Here is a 17859-nt window from a genome sequence, read left to right on the forward strand (position 1 = left end):
ACAGGAGGCCCAGCAGCAGAGCAGAGCAGACACCTCTGACCACCCACCTCCAGGGACAAGGGGAGGGCCGAGTGCAGGCAGATGTCATGCGCACCCACCGCCACAGTGGGGGCTGCTAATGCCCCCAACCCACAGGCTTCAGTCGCCTCTCCCGTGTTGCTTTAAGGCATCTCAGTCAAGTCACTTCTAATTAACATGCAAACTCAAAGGAAAACGACAGAAAACCCAGGGACACAGCCTGAGAAAGCATGTCCAGCTTCAGGATGTTGTGGTTTGTTGTTTTTTTTTTAACTTTTTTTTTATTTAAATAAGGAGAATTCTTTCATATGGAAAGAGTTAGTACAATCACATATTTGAAAGGAGAAACAATAGGTACTGGACCGGAGGGAAAGGGCAAGGGGTGAGTGTGCCACCAGCCTGGTGAACCCATGATTCCATTTCCCATCCAAGGTAAAAGCTTCCCCAAAATAATGTATGAACAAGCTGCACATTACACCTTCAGCCATCGCCTGCCCTTTCAAATATCTGGTCTATATGAAAAGACAAACAGAGGAAAGGCCAAAATAAAAGGAAACAAAATCCCTCTCAAGAACAAAAAACCCCAAACCCTTTTCACTACGCAAGGCGTGAGGTCCGAAGCTTGCAGCACAGGATCCCCTGGGAGGCTTTGCAACATGCTGAAGACAGGCCCTGGGGACGCTGCTACCATCCTGGAGGCCACCCAACCCGGGGGAGGAACTGAACGGCAGGTCGGATGCACCCGGAAGGTCACTAGCCAAATACGCGCTGGTGGTCCGAGTGGAGAGCTCGGCGGGGGACAAACGGTCTGACCCCAACGCTGGGCCGTTCCTGTCCTGGGTGGTCTGTTAGGTCCATCTCATGCCTTCAAACCGGAAGGGCTGGCTCTCTGAAGTCTGCACGTCCCACTCATCACAGCACGACAAAGCACAAATACTCAAGTCTCCTTGGTTGTCAAAGGCCACTTCCAACCGACCTTCCTACCCAGGCTTGCTCTGCAGGTGAAAGAAACAAGTCCAGATGAGAGGCAACGCGCAGCTACTTGGTGGAGGGGAGCCGGTCTGCAGGGAGGAGCTGTGCCATTTGCCCCATGACCTCACACCTGCACGCCTTTCGTCCTCGGCTCTGAGCATGTCACAAATCTCACCAATGATCCAGGAGCCGGTCCGGAGGCGAGGGCCTAGCTGGAGCACGGACGCCGGTTGTAGCGAGATGCTCAGTGTTCTGAGAAGTGGCTGGAATGACCACAGTTTGAAAGCGGGCAAACCGATTTTTCTGAAACGTGTCAGTCATCCTCTGTTTTTCCCTTAAGGAACCTAGAGCCAGAAGTGTATGAATTCCAAGTTTGCAAACAATAGTGTGGACAGAAGGGGTGAGTAACGGTAAAGAAAACCAGACCAAACAGCTGGCAAAGAAATCTTCAGTGGGTGGACGCCGCCTCTCAGACACACGACCCCACACGCTGGGATTTTACTCCACCGAGCAGTTGACACTGGATGGACTACATCAGGCTCCTGGTGCGGAGCGGCAGGCTGCACCACCAACAGCCGGGCAGAGCTGCCAGCATCAGAGGGTGACTGTGACGAGCAGGCAAAGGTGCATGAGGGCGTGGACACCACCCCCATCTCAGCAGCAGAAAAGGTAAGTTTGGGTTTTCACCTGTTCCCAACAAAGGCCCCAAAACACCCTGGCAGAAGCCTCTGCGTGGTTATGCGCTCTGAAGAGGGGGGTTTGAAACCAAAACAAGACCCAAAGTCCTACTACCTTGAGCTTAGCTCTAAAACCACGCGAAAGGAAGAGATTGCACCTTAAAACATCTCTGCAGTAAAGACTGCATTTAATCAGACCAAGGAAGGGATGGGGTGCCAGCAGGCCCGGGCCTACCCTCTGCCCGAGTCCAGCTGGAAATGTCTCGGGGGGAAGCGCCCGCAGCTGGGCACACGAGGCGGAGAAAGCACTGAGGGTCACATGCAGCTCCTGGCCTTCCTGCACAGGTCAGTCAGACGCATCTATAAATAGCGCAGTGGGACACTTCCTTCCTTCACCTAGACCTACAACAATACATATAAATAAATCCTAGTGTTTTCTGTTTTATTGGGGGGGGGGGGGGGGGGGGAGTAGAAAATACAGGGCAGAGAAAAGGGCTGGAGAGCAGGTGACCCCGTGTTTTTATTTTTCCTCAAACAAGCACTGTCGCTCTGTCAGGATCACCAGGAGGGCACACCTTGAGTTTGTAACAGCATCCAGGACTGTTCTGTGGAGCCTCACAATGCGAAAACCTTTTTTGCTTTAGACAAGCAGCGGACCCCAGAATCAGGTGGGAGGGTCTGGGCGGGTTCCCAGGTGTTCAGGCAGCGGGCGATGGGGGCAGCGGGGAGTGGGGCAGGCAGCAGCTCGGGGGGGGGGGGGGGGAGGGGGGGGCAGAGCAGATGAGCACAGGACTCCAGACTAAAGATTCAGGAGATGAAGGGAAAAGAGAAGCCAGTGAACAGTGAGGTCCGAGGATGGAGGCGAGGGGGTGCGGAAAGCTACCAAGTGAGCATAAAGCTCTTCCCAGGAAACTGGCCTCCAGGGCACGAGACGGGAGCTCTGCCAGGTGGTGTCCCGTCCTTAAAGCTGTCATCACAGCACGAGCTGCTCCAGCAGCCCAAGGGCCCTCCCTCCGGTGTCCTACCCTGGACAGAGCTGAGAAGCAGCCTGAGCAGCCGGCACACACCTGCAGGGACACGGGCTGAGCCAGGTCCCCTGGGACCAGTGGCAGTGCCCTCTCTGTAGGTGCTGCTTAGTTCCTCAAAGGGCCTGTGCAAAACTCGAGCCTTCCCCTCCCTTTCCTCGGAATGACAGAATCTGGGGCGATTCTAGTTCTTAAAAAACAACAAAACGCAGTGTGAAATGGTTCACTCGAGCATTTTGCTGGAGGCAGCTCTGCAGACTTGGGTGGCTGCCCAGGCCGTTTCAGAACCATGGCCAGCCCTGCAACACAGCCTCCCCCTTGGACCTGCCCGCCGCGGCTGGAAAGGCTGACCTCACTGCTCAGCTCAGGTGCCCTGTCCGGCCACCTGGGCCTGCTGCTGGGCGGGGAGGAACAGGAAGCCCTGCAGGAAGCGCGGGGCTGCAGGAAGGTGGAGAAGGCTTCCGGAAAGGGCGTGAAACAGCAGCCCTGGGTGCCGGTGCCCTCGAGCAGATGCGGGAGGTGGGGCGGGGGCCGTGGTGCTGCCTGCTCACACGTCAGGCCAACTTGGGATACGCCAGTGACTGTGTCTGCGCTTCACCGCAGGGCCAGCGGCCAGCACGTCCCTGGCTTCAGACTCCGGGACAGAAACCCTTCTGTAAACCCCAGCTCATGGGCTGCCCGTGGGCTTCGGAGCGCAGCCGGACACCGGGTGCTCGTGCGGTGCCTTGTGTGGCCGCAGAGGCTAACCAACGAAGAGCAGGAGGGCGTCTCACAGCGATGCGTCAAACTGAACAGGAGGGGAAGACACTACCGGACACGGGGTCGGGGAGCTGGCGAAGAGCATATAAAAGTTCAGCTGCACAGACACCGCTTGTGTTTTGTTTTCCTTTCTCTGTAAAAACCTTGGCTGCTTCAGCTGCTTTTTAAAACAAAAAGCTTCAAAGGAAAGGGCCGGCTGCCACACCACCGGTGGGACGGGGCCCCACAGAGGAGCTGCCCGCGGCCGCATCCTCAGGGCCGCCGCCGGGGGGCGGAAAGGAGACGGGACGGGGCTGTTGCTGTTTCGGATGAAAGCAAGCAGGTCAATGCCACAAATCCACGGTGCAAGCTGGTTGGACGTCGGAGCTGTCAGGAGTGGAGAGAGGATCTCTCTCTGCCGGCCGGCCAGGCGGTTGGACGGAGAGGCGGCTCTGCCCACGGTGAGGCGGCCAGGCCAGCGCCTCAGGCCTTGCTCTCCTCCACTTTCACCGCCCGAGGCTTGATGGCTCCTGTGCGCTTCATCTGGGCGGCGGCCAAGGGGGCCTCCTGCAGGGTCACGGCTCCCAGGCCGGGTTTCTCATCCACTCGTGGCTTTGCCTTTGGACAGATGAACGGGACAAAGCAGTTACCCTCACACAGCAGCCGTCGGTGGCTACACAGCCCCCCCTTCCTGCTCCTGAGCCCACAGAGAAGAGCTACGCTAAGGAGTCCATCCTTCGGTGGAGGACAGACTAGAAGCAACTCTCCTAGGAAGGACACGGTGGCGCTGCTGTCCCCTCCCGCAGGCGCTGAGTGCAGTGATTCGGAGGCGGGAAGACGCCGTGTCCTCCGGGAGCCTTCTGCGATGCCCGCGGGCCTCCACAGGGCCGCACAGCTAAGGCCGACTCAAGAACCTTCTCAAATCAGTGCACCCCATGCCCACAGGGACAAAGCCTCTGAGACCCGCCTGTCTGCGGAGGGGCGGGGCCTCAGGCAGGCATGGGTCTCCCGGACCTTCCAGAGCCTTTCCCCAGGTTCACATCAGGGTCCCCCTACTCTCAGGTCAGCACTGGGCAGTGCACCAGAGTGACCGGCCTCAACCTGCCCCACACCATGAGCATTAGCTCAATCCAAGCTCCTCCAGGAGCGGCTCTCCAGGGAGCCACGCCAGGAGAAGTGAAATGAGTGGCCAGTCCTCCGCCTCCACCAGCCAGGAGCTGCTCTACTTAGTACTTAGAAGCCTGCGCTGACACGTCCGAGCCCCGGAGCCCGCCATACTCGAGAGCAGCGGGAGAACAGTGCCCCACGGCCGGGAAATGCCACGCCATCGCGGTCCCTCCCAGCCAGGCAGACGAGACACAGCACTTACTAGGGCTACATGCGCACACGCACGCGCACGCCCGACTGCTAGCGCGGACCCACAGACCTAACCCAGTCCCAGCACCTTCGCAGCCCGAATCGCTAGGAGGCTAGTCCACCTGCTGGCGTCACCTCTCCGGGGACTCCGCATCCTCCCTTCTCTGCAGGACAAGGAAGGATCCAGACGCCCGTCAGGAGGAGCAATGCCTTCGCCAGAAGGACTCGGCCCCTGGCGCCATGCTCTAAGCGCTAGGGCACGCCTCTCTTTACAAGAGGAGCACGCAAATGGGGTGGGCAGTCCCTTCTCTTTTGGCGCTTGGAGACGGGCCTAAGCGTCGGGGCTGGAGGTCTGGAAAGCCATCTTCTACCTGGTGAGCGTAGTGTCCCTGCACAGAGCCCATGTTAACTGCTGATCCAGAGGGCTTCCCACTGGGGCTAGCAGAGCTAGGCCTGAAAAAACCAAAGGCAGGGGGTGAGAACACGCACCGCAGGAGGGAGTCAAGCCCGGCGCGCGCCCTGGCTCGGGCTCGCAGACCTCCCGGCGGAGGAAAACAGACCGCAGGCAGCCGAGCTCAGAGGAAGAGCGGGCTCAGTCGCCCTGGCACCTCCAACGCAGCTCAGGGAGAGGCACCCAGGGGGAGAGACCGAGGTCGCCACTGCGGACAGAGACTGACCAGACAGATGGACGGACAGGAGGAGCAAGAGTCTCTCAGGGCTTGGAGGGTCTGGACCAACGTGACTCTATGGCCAGATAAAAGGTCTCTAAACCTAGGAATTACGCCCAGTAGTTTTCTAGTCTTCCCTTTCTGTGGGTGGGGGGTGGAGACACCAAAAGGAATGATACTGTAGAACACCTTTCTAAGTGTGTTCCGTTCCCGACAACCAGTTCCCAGGAAGGGTAATTAGGTGCTGGGGAAAAAATGATTTCATGGTGGAAGTGGACTCCGGACAGTGGGCTGTGCCCAGGAGCACGGCTCCCGAAGAGCCGTCTTGCACACAGCACCCCAAGGACCGGAGCGGGGAGCCTGTGTGGCGGGACACGCCTCAGAAGTCATTTCCAGAAAAAGTGGGAAATGCTCCTCCATAAAAACATACCACGTTCCCAGCCCCAGTGAAAACACCTGCACAACAAGGGCTCCTTCGCTACGGGTCACACTTTCTAAAGTCTCCACAGGCAGTGGCCGCCACTCCCACACGGTGGGCGCACGCGGCTCTTGTTCAGGCGGGTCCGTTCCCCGGGTTTGCCCAGGGAGACTGAGCACCTGTTCACCCTCCACGCCTTCCCTCCCTCCATGTACACACGGCTCTGTGCTGCTATCCACACAGTTTGCTAATAGTTCTGTTGTCTTGGCCCACGTGAAAAACATGATCGGACAATAGAGCGAACTAACAAAAATAAATGAAGCCGAGAGAGTGAAAATAAGAACAGAAAAGATGAAATGGGGGAAAATTCACAAAAATCCCTCTCTCTGGAAATGCTGCTGGAAGGATGGAAGGAAGCGGCAGGGGCTGAGGCCGAGGCCTCGCACTCCAGGAGCAGCGGGCCGAGCGCCGGGCCAGACCTGACTGGCAGGTGCCCCTCCGCCAGAGGACCTGGTGGGGCTGGAGCCTCCGCCGGCCTCGCCCAGGGCACTGCCAGCTGCACGTCTGTCTGACTCATTTACCAACAGGACGGTTCCCAGGCGTTTCCCACACATAACAAGAGTCGACTGCACTGACCCTGGGCCCGAAGCCGGGCACGCTGCCTTCCCAACTCACACGCGCTCCCTGGGGTGAGAAAGTTGGCAGACCCAGAGCTTTGCTGCCTTTGCAACCCAAGTAATTGAACAAGACAATTCATACAGGGCCAGCTCTGATCCAGCTCAGGGCCCTGGGACTGGTGCTGGAGGCAGAGACGGGCGCAGAGGAAGCAAAAAGGTGCAGCTCGTCCTGGGTAGCCAGGGCCCACGGCCCAGCAGCACCAGGTCCTGGGGAGGAAGGTCCTCCCGCCCAGGGCTGTGCCTTCGTGGCCACTGACGCCTGTTCTAGAAGCTGCGAGAAAGCTGTGTGCAGGCAGGGTCAGCCCGACGCTGACAACATAGCAGTTCCTTTCCCCGCCTTCCCAGCAAGCTCTCCCAATGCAGAGCATGGGATGAGGGTTAAAACCAAAACCCAGTTCCCCAGTTCCCAGTGATGACTGAAATGTCTTGGTGACACTCGGGCTTACGAGGGGACCCGGCCTCGGTGCCGTGCCGCCCTCCCGGGCCCTCAGCACCCGCCGGTCCCTTTACCTGTAGGTCTGTGGTGACTGCCCGGAGCCTCCTGAAGGAACATTCGGTTTACTGTCGGCAAAGTGGAAGCCCTTCATCTCCATCTGAGAGGACTAGAGACCGGGAAGCAAAGGCTGCTGGTTGGTGGCGGGAGACAGCCTGGCCCTCGCTGAACCACCCTGCACACAGCCGAGGGGACCCAGGAAGACCCGGGAGAAGTTCTGGATAGAGAGGCAGCTTCTAAAGGAATCGAGGCTCGAGGTCTTGTTCCCTTTTAAGGGGCTGAGCACCACCACGGGTGCTGCCTGGCCGTCTCTGCCCTGAGGAGGAGTCCTCCACAGAACCGTGGGGCTTGGGCCCTGGGCTCCAGCCCCAGGCCTCTACCTGGGCCTCCAGGACCTGCACCTGAACTGGCCCCTCGGGTGCTCCGCGCCCACACAGGGACCAGGCATGGACCGATACACCTCCTCCCGGCGTGGGCCACGCACACCTGAGCTCGTCCACACGGCCAGCTGGCACACTGACCAGGGCACTGACCACGGGAAGGCAAGAGGCTGTGCCCCAGACCCTGGCCTTTCCTGCCACAGCAGTGGTGTCTGGCTAACCGGAGGGCTGGTAAGACCCTTCCAGGACCCCAGCAGGATGGTCGCGCTCACCTCTCTGCTGGTGTTAAGGACCGAAGGCTGGGACCCGGGCGGAAGAATTCTGCGAGGGGCCCCCACCGAGAGGCTCTGCCCCTGTGGCAGCTGGATGGACTGGGGCAGGAGCAGGGGCTGCTGTCCGGAGCCGTACCGCGGCAGAGGCAGCTGGGAGCCGGGCAGTGGCATCGTCAGCTGCTGACAACAGGGACAGTCAGGAAAGGGGTGGTGGTGGGGGAGAAAGTCACAAACCACTGTTCACACTCACGCCCAAGAGCAAGCACCCATCAGACTCAAGTCACAGCGAGGCCTTCCTGCAGCGGGAGAGACTCGCTTTCCCTGAGAGCCGCAGGGCACCCTGGACTTCATACTCGGTGGCGGGGGCAGGCCTGCCGCCGGCACAGTGGGTGGTGAAGCAGGCACGGGACGAGGCGGCAGCAGCTGGCCAGTGCCACCCGGGGGTGGGGCTCCTCTCCCAGGTGGAAAGGGCGTGTGTACTCCAGCCCTCCCCGCTCCCACCCAGTGAAGGCTCGCTGAATGCACCCTGTGCGGGGAAAGCACCAGGACACTGTCAGACCCAGAGCCACGAGGGCAGGGCGGTGCCATCCTGGACACAGCGCCGGTGCCGGAGTGCAGAGAGTGGGCAGCACCCCGGGTGCGAGTGCGAGTGGGAGTGCGTGTGCGTGTGCGGGTGGTGGTGGGGTGGGAGAAAAGCTAGGGAGGGCCCGGAGGCTAGGAGGGGACGTCCATGTGGATCAGATCCCAGGTGAGAACAAGGCCGGAGGCTCCCTCGCCCCCTCCGTGCAGCACCGGGCCGCCCGCCACTGCCTGCCTCTAAGGTCAGAGGACGAGGCTCGGGGTCAGGGTTCTTGGAACCAAACTGGAGCTTCCTGGAAGCTTCTGAAGCACAAGCACGTTGTGACAAGAGAAAGGCACTGCAAGGCCTAAGCAACTTGGACTGTCCAGACCCGGTGGGGGAGGGGAGGGCAGGGGGCCACTTTTTGTCTCTCAGTCACGTTCCTCTTCATCTCCCTGCTGGTGAGTCCACAGTGGAGGGTCAGAAGGATCTATTGGGATTGCATCACTGAGACACGTGGCAGCCAGAGCCTCTAAGACCCAGGCCCCATCTGCGTGCAACACCTGTTTTAAAGGGAGGGGGCGGGAGTTCATGCAGGAGCCTGGGCAGGGAGGGGTGCAGGGACGAGGACCGGCTGGACTCTGAATACTCTCCAAATGCAGAGCCGACAGACCTGCCGAGGGCCCAGAGGGGGTGATGCGGACTGGACCACCTCAAGGACCAGGGAGAAAATCACGTTTTGGACCCGATGTCTGAACAAGTTGTTTGAGATGCAGTGAGATATAGATATTAGAACAGAGACGTGGGCAGCCAGTGGACGAGTTCAGGTCCAGAGGACAGCGGGGAGAACAGGAAGCATTGCCACTTCACCTCCAGCTCCACAGAAGACGTGGGGGGGGGGGGACACGAAACAGAGGTGATGGGATCCCTCAGAAGGGGCTGAGCCTGTGACCTGGTTCCAGCTACAGCAGCAAGTCAGCACACTGAGAGGCAGGCGAGGGAAAAGCAGTTGGGGGGGACTGACGCCTGACCTGGGGGAGCTGGGAGTCCAGCATCTGGGAGGCGCCCAGCCCGGCCGCCTGGCTGAGCTGGCCCTCGTAGACCAGGGCTTGGCTTCCGCTCATGGGCTGGTAAGGGGAGCCGGACGGGGGCTTCACGAGCTCCAAGGGCTGCATGCCGGGGAACGCCGAGTACGGAGGCTTCAGGGCGGTGCCTCCAGAGAGGATCATGGTGCTGGGCGGGGACAGGCTGGGGTGCATGTACACCTGTGACCTGCAAAAGCCAGACGATACCAGGGCAGATATGGGAGTGCCCGAGTGAGAACCCAGAGGGCTTGCGCAAACACTCTGCTGGCCCTACCCCTCGACGTTCAGAACAGCCCCCTGGATGGTGCCCATGTTGCTGGTCCAGGGATCACAGTTGGGGCATCACTGGATTAAACGAATGGACAAACATACAAGACGCAGGAAACCCAAAAGCACTGGACGTGAGACACAGCAAGGGCAGCTGGAGGCAGCGGGCGTGGGCGTGGGCGTGGCGGAGGGCAGGGCAGCAGGCCCACAGCCCCTCCTGCACACAGTGAAGAGCGAACTGTAAGTGACCACACACCCTCACCCCAAGGAGAACAAAGGGAACCAGTGCGCAGGCTGCAAAGGCCTGAGCTCCGCCTGTGAGCCGCCAGCCCTCGTCCCCGTCTCACCTGAAGGGCTGCAAGGAGCTGAAGATCTCCTGTGACTGGGAGACGGGGAGCCCGCCCCTCAGCCCCAGCTGGGCTGAAGCCTGCAGAGACGTGTGGAGAGAGATGGGGATCTGCTGGGCAGCGGCAGCCTGTGGGGAAGCCAGCAGGTCACTGCGGGGCCCTCCGAGCTGCTCTTCCCTTCCCCTCCGCACGCGGCTGGAACCCCGCCCCACCTGCCAGTCCCAGCACCTCCTTCCTGCGCTTTTGCTCTACGCGTCAGACACTGCCTAGCTCCACACACTGAGGTGGCGCTCACGTGAGGGTGCGTGGACAAACACGCACAGAACACATGCAGTAGGACCCAGTTCCGTGAAGACCAACACCTTGCACAACTGCACAAGGTAATATTTAAGAACACGTTTTAAAGGGGTCAGGACAGGCCAAGTCCTCTGCCCTCTGTCCCGAATCTGCTCTGAGCAGCGCCTCCGCGGGGAGCCTGGTGCTGGTCTGCGCAGGCAAGGTCTGGCCCCGCGCCAAGTCCGACGTCCAGAAAGCATCCCCTGCAGCATGGAAACGATGCCGGTGCCGCATAAAAACGCACGCCTGCTCGTTCTAAAACTACCTCTTTCTAATGCATCCATGCCTGGGAGTCTAGGCCTTGCTTCTCTTCATCAGAAGGATACCTGATCACCAAAGAGAATTCCGTTTCAGCTAGTCCCGGCCAGGACCCAGAGGAGAACTCGAAGGAAAACTAAGCAGAGTCTGGAGCACTGAGCTCCACTCCTCGCCTCGTTTACTCGTGCCCCACACACTGACTGGCTGCCAGGACACGCAGGTGCTGGGCATTACGCGAGGGATTCAGAGAAAGAAGAAACACAGGACTTCTGACCCCGCCCCCGCCCCCCGCCGCCCGGCCTGCGCCATCACCTGCTGGTAGCTCTGCTGCTGCGGGATGGTCTGAGGAACCAGCCGGGGCTGACTGGCAAACACGTGCCCATCCAGGTAGAGAGGTGGCAGGTGGCTGCCTGGAGACAGAACCCACGGAGGCAGAACAGGATCAGGTCTCACTGTTGCCGAGGACCCTTAGGGGACACGCTGTGCCCACCCTCCCACGCCCCTCGTGCCCACTGCGTGCAGCTGCCTCGGTCTCTCAGCCACGTTCCTCTTCATCTCCCTGCTATTGAGTCCACAGTGGAGGGTCAGAAGGATCTATTGGGATTCCATCATTGAGACCTCGGCAGCCGGCACCTCAAAATCCCTACCCTCCCCCTTTGGGCACCGACACCACGACCAGGACGCTGGCGGGAAGGACAACATGTCCGTTACTGACTGAGGATTCAGCTGATAGGCAAGCACTTTCAGGTATGGCCTCTGGTCGGCGTGGCTACCCCATGGAGCACCATCCTCGCCCGGGCTGGTTTTACAGAGCACAGACCGAGGCTCAGGGCTGAGCTGCTCACTGGCAGAGTGACCCCGCCCCCATTAACCCGGATCCAACTCAAAGCCCATCTCGGCTCGCTCCTCCCTCCCAGCAGAAGCAAGTGCGAGCCGTCTGCAGCCGTGGGAAGCTGGGATCGACTCCCACTTGCACAGACTCCCTAAGTCACGGTCGGTGGGTTCAGGGCTGCCAGCCCCACGCTTCTGTCGAAGCGCACGAGGAGGCTCGGGCCGATACCTGGGAGAGAAGAAGGCGCTACGGAGGCCACAGGCATGGGCGGCATGGAGACGCCGCCGAAGGAGCTGTAGTTGGCCCCACTGGAGGCTCCCACAGAGGACGGGGGCTGGATGCCCGAGCCAGGGCCTCCCGGAGAGCTCTGCTCCGGCAAGCTGGGCGAGTTTTCCCAAGCCTTCCGTGCAGACTCCATCTTTGGAAGCAAGGGGAGGAGAGGAATGAACACTACTAGGGAGAGGCAGAGGCAGTGGCAGTGGGTGGGGCTGCCCGCTCCCCGCTCCTCACAAGCCAGGGCCCCGCGTGGGCCTTGCTGAGATCAGGACTGGTGTTACCTTCAGAGTGAGGTCGGCCGTGGGGAAGGACATCTGGGAGAGGCCGATGGCCCTCTGGATGTGATGATCTCGCCGCAGGATGGGAATACTCTGTGTCAGCCCGGCCTGGAGGAGACAGGAAGCCATGGGATAACCAGGCAGAGGAAGCGAGACGACGTGTCAAAATGCCCTTCAGAGTTGGTCGTGTGCACGTAAGGCCACAAGATGAAGCTGCCAGCAGCTGAGACCAGTTTATCTTCTCCAAAGAGCTGCCTTCGTGGCTTCCCTTGACAGAGGCCCAGGAGAGCCCCCCATTCCCCAGAGCCCTCTAGCAGGGATGGGCATGTGCCAGCAACGTAACGACTGGCTGCCGGCACGCAGGCGTGGAGATCTCCAGGAGGCTGAGGAACAGGTGCCTGGGACAGAGGCTCAGCGATGCCTGCTGGCCGCTCCTGCTGCGCTAGGCGGGGCCCTCAGCATGCGGTGGGCCCTGGGAGCTCAGTCCGGAAGCGTGGTTCACCCAGCATCTCAAACATGACCACGGAACTTGGAAGAACAGAGCATCGAAGCATGCTACCCAAACCAGACCTTGGGAAACACACTGCCCCATTTTAAGGTCACAAAACTGGGTGTAGAACATTCAAACAACTAGTGGAAGACAGTAAGCAGCTAGAAATTATGTCATGACTCAAACCCAGGTCTGCCTGACCCCAGGGCCGAGCAGCGCGGGGCCAGGGCTGGCAAGGAAGCACACTCACGTTACTAGCCAGGGCGTCCTGGAGCTTGACCACTGGATTCCCCGCGGGGCCAGGGGCAGACCCCGGCGGCAAGCTGAAGTCGGAGTCCTGGGAAAAGGGGACAGAGCCCTGGAGATCCTGGCTCACCTTGCGGCAGAGACATGGTCTCAGCGCCTCTAAAAACCCACCACGCAAGCAACATGGCCGCATGTTCCCCAGCGGCACAGGAGAGAAGGGTGCCGCCCCTCATCCTCGCTCCTGCCGTGCCCACTGCCCCACCTGACAGAGACCATGAAGACTGCCGCCTGCACAGCCTGAGAACCGGCTGACGTCAGCAGGGCACATAGGGGGCAGCTCACTAGCACCTCCGTCCACGCTCACCCGCATGCTCCCCGGTGCCGCTCAGCTCACCCCTCTGCTCCTTCTAGGAGACAACCTGTCCAAGCCCCTCCTTCCCTCCAAGTACAAAAAAAATAAAGGAGAAAGGAAATAAGCCAAAGCCTCACTTTTGGACTGACTCCAAATTCGATGGGCGGCACCGGGAGCACGGAGTCCACGTGAATCTCCACCCCGTTGACCGGTGGGACAGCGGCGCCCGGCAGGCGCTCGGCCGCCTCAGAGCCCTTTCTGTTCTTCAGGGAGCGCTCGTTGCCGATGGGTCCTGGTCTGTGCTCCTTGCTCTGCGCTGAGCCTTGTTCTGAATCCTTGACGGGAAAGCAGAGCAGCTGAACACAGACTAGATGACCTTCTACGCGCGCGGGAATCGGGGCAGAAGACGAGACAATGAGCCCTTCTGCCCAGGCCCGGCCCCTGCAAGAGGGACTCCAGGTTACCTTTGGCTCGGGTTGCTTCTGAGCCGGCTCCTTATGGCCGTCAGCCTTGGGCTCCAGGTTGGACCCGCTCATCTCCTCTGGTTTCAGAGTGCCATAGGGCGAGCTGCGCTGCGACGAGGTCGCAGACGACTCTCGAGACTCGGCGCTCAAGTCCACACCACTGTCTCCCTGGCTGCTCTTAAAGCCCTGCTGTGCAAGGCACCAAACGGGTTAGAGCACTGACCCCTAGGCTCCCCACGCTGCCTGCCTGTGCGCAGTCTTGTCCCGCGTTGGGACCTGACCCCACAGCTGAAAGGATGTGGCCAAAGGCACCCCTGCCCGAACCTCCAGACCCCCAGTGGGCCCTCGTCCAAGACGGTCACACGCATCTCTCTTGTGACCCAAACCAAACGGAGTGACCACCGCTCCCGGTTTGAAGGAGAGCCCCGACTGCTCCCCTACAGGGGGTGGGGTAACCCCCTTTCTTCCTCCCTCTCACACAGGCATCTCACATAGGTCAGAAACCGAGGCTGTAGTCCAGCCACAAGCCGGGGCCTGAGGAAATGGCCTCTGGTCCAGGCTCAACTACTGCGGCTGAGGGAGGGCGTGGGCCACAGGACGGACGAAGCCCAGGCCAGGCAGCCACGTGGGCGGCGAGCACCCCCGCCTGTGAGCACACAGCGCACTCACCTCCGCAGAGCCGGGCTCGGAGCTGTTGAAGGCCGTGGCGGCTTTAGTCCAGGAGTCGCTGGTTGAGGCCTGAACGGGCAGGGCTGCCGGAGGAGGAAGCAGAGAATCAGGGCATCAAAAAGGAGCAGGAGGCTGCCAAGGCGAGCACAGGCATGGCGTACACAAACCCAGGTCCTCACAGCCCTCGCGGTCCCCGCCCACACGCCAGTGAGCAGCTGATACTGGGGAGCTGGTCTGAGCGTCACGCCCCTGCCCAGCAGCCGCAGGCAGACTTCATCTCTGCTGTGCTGAGGCTTCCCTCACTCAAGCCAACTATTTGTTTCTACCAGCGGGAGCTGCTGCCAGTCCCACAAGGCCCACGCCGCCGCCACCGAGACGCCAACAGCAGCCATGGCCCCGTGCCTGTCCACACGACTTCACGTGTGACCTTCAGATCGCCCAGACCGTGGTCTGACGACAGAAGCCCGCTCCCGGGCTCCAGGGACAGGTGTCTCCGGACTTGCTCACTCTGACACACCCGTCACACACCACCCACCGTCTGACGTCAGTATTTCCCTGAGAGGCCATGGCTCTTGGCATCAGAGCCGAGTCCTTCCCAGCCTCGTTCTGCAACGGGGACAGGCCACGCGGCACAACTGCGAGTCCAGGCCCAGAGCCCAGGACCTCTGAGGGCGAGGCCTCACCCTGAAAGCCTGGGCTGCGCTGTGTCACACAACTGGCTGTGGGTGACTTCTCCACGCTCCCTGGGGAGGGCTACGTGCCTTGTTCTATGTTCCCTGCAGGATGGTAGAGGCCATCCTGTCCAAAGTGGGCATTCAAGAGGAACTGGTTCCATTAAGATCAGTGGTTCTCAACCTTGGCTGCACATTAGAATCACCTGGGAATCTTTTTAAAATCCTGATTTCTGGGCCTCATCCTCCGGAAATTCTGTTTCTTTGTTACTAATGTTGTGGCCCCACCCCATAACAAACAAACAGAATTTCCGGAGGATGAGGCCCAGAAATCAGGATTTTAAAAAGATTCCCAGGTGATTCTAATGTGCAGCCAAGATTGAGAACCACTGATTAAGATGGTATTATGTTTTTAAAGTTACTAGAAAAAAAGCGTTAAATATAGATTTTTTAAAAGTTCAGGGGAACAAATTTTCTAAAGAGCGAAGTCCACCTGAGTCAGAGTGCCTCGGGGGCTGACAGAGCCTTCCTTCCGGGCTGGGAAAGGCCAGTGCACAGATCACAAAGCCCCGGCCCTGGTGCCCTCCTGGCAGGTACTCCTCGCTCCTCTACCCATAACAGGAAAGGGTAAGTGTCGTGGGCAAAGGGAGCCAGGCCAGCTCCAGTGCCCTGGCGAGGGGGGGCGGGGCCAACCTGTCTCCAGGTCTCCAGACTCAGGGAACGCTTTGCTCTTCCAGCAACTGCAAGGCAGGGCAAGTCTACACCTGCTCAGGGGCGACAGCCACCCATGGGCTAAGGTGGGGCGAACACTGGCTCAGAGGACACCGGAGCAGGTCACGCCCCACCCACATTCCCAGTCCTGAAAGCAGATGTTCCCTAAAAAGAGAACAGCCAGGGGCTAAGCATCTAGGCCCAGGCACCCCCGCTCTTACCCTGGCCACTGCTCTCCCAGATCTCAGTGCCCAGGCTGCTGCCCGGCACGGGCACATCGCCTTGCTCCAGGCCCAAGTTGTTCTGCTTTTTCGCAAACCGAGGAGGAATACGGGAGGCAAGGCCCCGACCCTTGACAGGCACCTAAGGAGAGAAAGGCGGTAGAGGCCATTCGAGAGGTCAGGCACGTGACATTCTCCCAGCAAACGTCTCTGGGGCATCAGAACCAAGAGAACTCGCCCCAGCAATGCTGGGACGCTCGTCTCTCAAGACCTCAACCGTGAGTGAGTGTTAATGCCACACCTGGCAAGGGCTCACAGCCAGTGACTGCGATGAATCAGACAACAGGACAGTGTGCACTGCCCCACGGGCGCCATGTGAGCACAGGGTCCCACGGGCGCAGGGGGAGGAGACGAGGGGCTGAGGCCGTCTGCACCGCGCCCGCTGGGCTCCAGCTGCTGTCACCGGACAGTCCCTCTTTGAGAACAGGGAAGGGGTCATCCACTGTGGGCGCTGCGGGCGGTGTCTGAGGGACACTCCTCCCTCCTCCCTCCTCCCTCCCATCCTGGGCTCCATTCAGAACTCGGAGCCTCCTGGCTGTGGTTCCCCGCACCGGCTGGCGCCACCCGCCACCCTGCTCCTCCTCCCTCACGCTCCTCACCTGCGCAGCTTGCTCCTTCTTCCTCCTCTCCTCCTCCAGCAGGCGGCGCTGCTTCTTGGTCAGGATTTCGATGAAGCCTTCACCCACCATGGAGCCCACCTCCGTCTCCTCCCCGGGGCTGGGCCCACAATTCTCGAGGATGGAATCTGAACCAAGAGTTCACGCGAAGGGATGGTGTTCCACTCATCGGAGGCCAAGAAGAACCCAGCCCCACAGGCACCTGGCATCTTGGGACAGCTCAGCTCCAAAGGCCGGGCAGTGCCTGGCTGGTACCTCCCAGGAGCCGTGGAGTTCACTGTGTCTACAGAATGAGCTGGGATTCCACACCTCTCACCTGCTCTAACAAACCCTCAACGCAAACCCAAGGGCCCTAAGTGACACTACAGCCCAGAAAAGTCTTTGGAAATAGAGACACCAGTCCCAGCGCTGCTCCTAATTAGCCATGTGACCCTGGACGAGCCACTCAACCTCTCTGGGCCTCGGGTTCCCATCTTTACAAGGGGGGACGGGGACGGGGGGGCACTGTAGGGCAGTTAAGGGGTTTGGCAAACTGTGAGAAACACAAGTGCAGGGGTTGCATCCGTTCTGCCCATCTCCGTGCCCCAGAACAAGGCCCAGGGCCTCCCCCAGAGGGTCAGACACAGTGAGAGGGCAGACTTGGCAGCCTGCAGGGCGAGGCCCCATTTCACCTGGCTCGGCTCCCTCCCTCCCCCGAAGATGCGAGGCAACAGACTCACTTCCGTAGTTCAGGTCAAACTGCTTCATGGCCTCTCCCGGCTCGCCCACCCTCTGAGCAGCCAGGGTGGCCTCCTCTGCCTTCTCACAGGCGGCTTCGGGGACGTCAGAGGTGGCATGGGCAGCCCGCTCCAGGGTGTAGTGACCACTGTGACCTCCTGGCAAGGCCTCGTCCGGGGTCCTAGAAGGGAAGGGGACCTCGTTAGCTCAGAAGCGACCACGGCTGGGGAAGCAACGGGAAAACCACCTAAGCACACAGCACGCACCATGGAAGCCACTCCCGGCAGCAGTGCATCCCGGGCAGGCCACGGGGAGGCCCCCTCCAGCTGCACCGCCCCTGCCAGGGCTCAGTACTCTGCCTTCCCACTGTGAGCCAAGCTCAGCAGGACTCCACAAAGGACAGAGCTGCAGGGCGTCCTCCTGTCACAACACTGACCAGCAGACGCCCCGGCCTCGGCCACCACCAGGCCTTGGGGCAGAAGTCAGAGGCAAAGCCAGGCCTCGGCATCTGAGTCCTGGGAAGCTAGACTCACCGACACCCAAGAATCCGCACGCCCTGTGGCTCCCTTTCGGGGAAGTCACCCCAGGCTCTGCCCCAAATCTGAGCAGGGGCAGGTGGGAGCATCTCCGCATGCTCAGGTCCTTCTCCTGAGCCCGGGCAGCCCGCGGGCACTGAGCTGGGGCATCCATATCACAGCCTGCAATCCCG

The 17859-nt window shown here is 60.4% G+C and overlaps 1 protein-coding gene and 2 non-coding genes across 13 annotated transcripts in view; all 3 read right to left on the reverse strand.

Moving 5' to 3' along the window:
* Window positions 1–272: 272 nt before the first annotated feature.
* PRRC2B (proline rich coiled-coil 2B) overlaps window positions 273–17859 on the reverse strand; it is a 77876-nt gene continuing 60289 nt past the window's right edge. For 6 of the 11 annotated variants that reach the window (XM_070430422.1, XM_070430420.1, XM_070430416.1 and 3 more), the window contains 16 exons: window positions 17153–17331; window positions 16416–16561; window positions 15757–15898; window positions 14154–14236; window positions 13485–13673; window positions 13158–13355; window positions 12673–12759; window positions 11936–12040; window positions 11607–11796; window positions 10859–10956; window positions 9953–10080; window positions 9285–9525; window positions 7695–7871; window positions 7060–7151; window positions 5158–5239; window positions 273–4048 (listed from right to left, as the gene is read on the reverse strand). In XM_070430422.1, coding sequence (XP_070286523.1) covers window positions 3914–4048; window positions 5158–5239; window positions 7060–7151; window positions 7695–7871; window positions 9285–9525; window positions 9953–10080; window positions 10859–10956; window positions 11607–11796; window positions 11936–12040; window positions 12673–12759; window positions 13158–13355; window positions 13485–13673; window positions 14154–14236; window positions 15757–15898; window positions 16416–16561; window positions 17153–17331 — 2272 coding nt within the window. In that variant the 3' untranslated portion in view covers window positions 273–3913. Of the gene's footprint in view, window positions 4049–5157; window positions 5240–7059; window positions 7152–7694; window positions 7872–9284; window positions 9526–9952; window positions 10081–10185; window positions 10615–10858; window positions 10957–11606; window positions 11797–11935; window positions 12041–12672; window positions 12760–13157; window positions 13356–13484; window positions 13674–14153; window positions 14237–15756; window positions 15899–16415; window positions 16562–17152; window positions 17332–17859 lie in introns of those variants that run through there. The other 5 variants (XM_070430427.1, XM_070430423.1, XM_070430419.1 and 2 more) reach the window with 4 other exon arrangements.
* LOC139021318 (small nucleolar RNA SNORD62) lies at window positions 8681–8766 on the reverse strand. The gene has a single exon (XR_011473441.1). It is a non-coding gene; the product is annotated as a small nucleolar RNA SNORD62 (small nucleolar RNA).
* LOC139021317 (small nucleolar RNA SNORD62) lies at window positions 11078–11163 on the reverse strand. The gene has a single exon (XR_011473440.1). It is a non-coding gene; the product is annotated as a small nucleolar RNA SNORD62 (small nucleolar RNA).

The sequence above is a fragment of the Myotis yumanensis genome, unplaced genomic scaffold (genome assembly GCF_028538775.1).
Source record: "Myotis yumanensis isolate MYYU_CA2020_CCGP unplaced genomic scaffold, mMyoYum1.0.hap1 SCAF_12, whole genome shotgun sequence".
Taxonomy (NCBI): Eukaryota; Metazoa; Chordata; class Mammalia; order Chiroptera; family Vespertilionidae; genus Myotis; species Myotis yumanensis.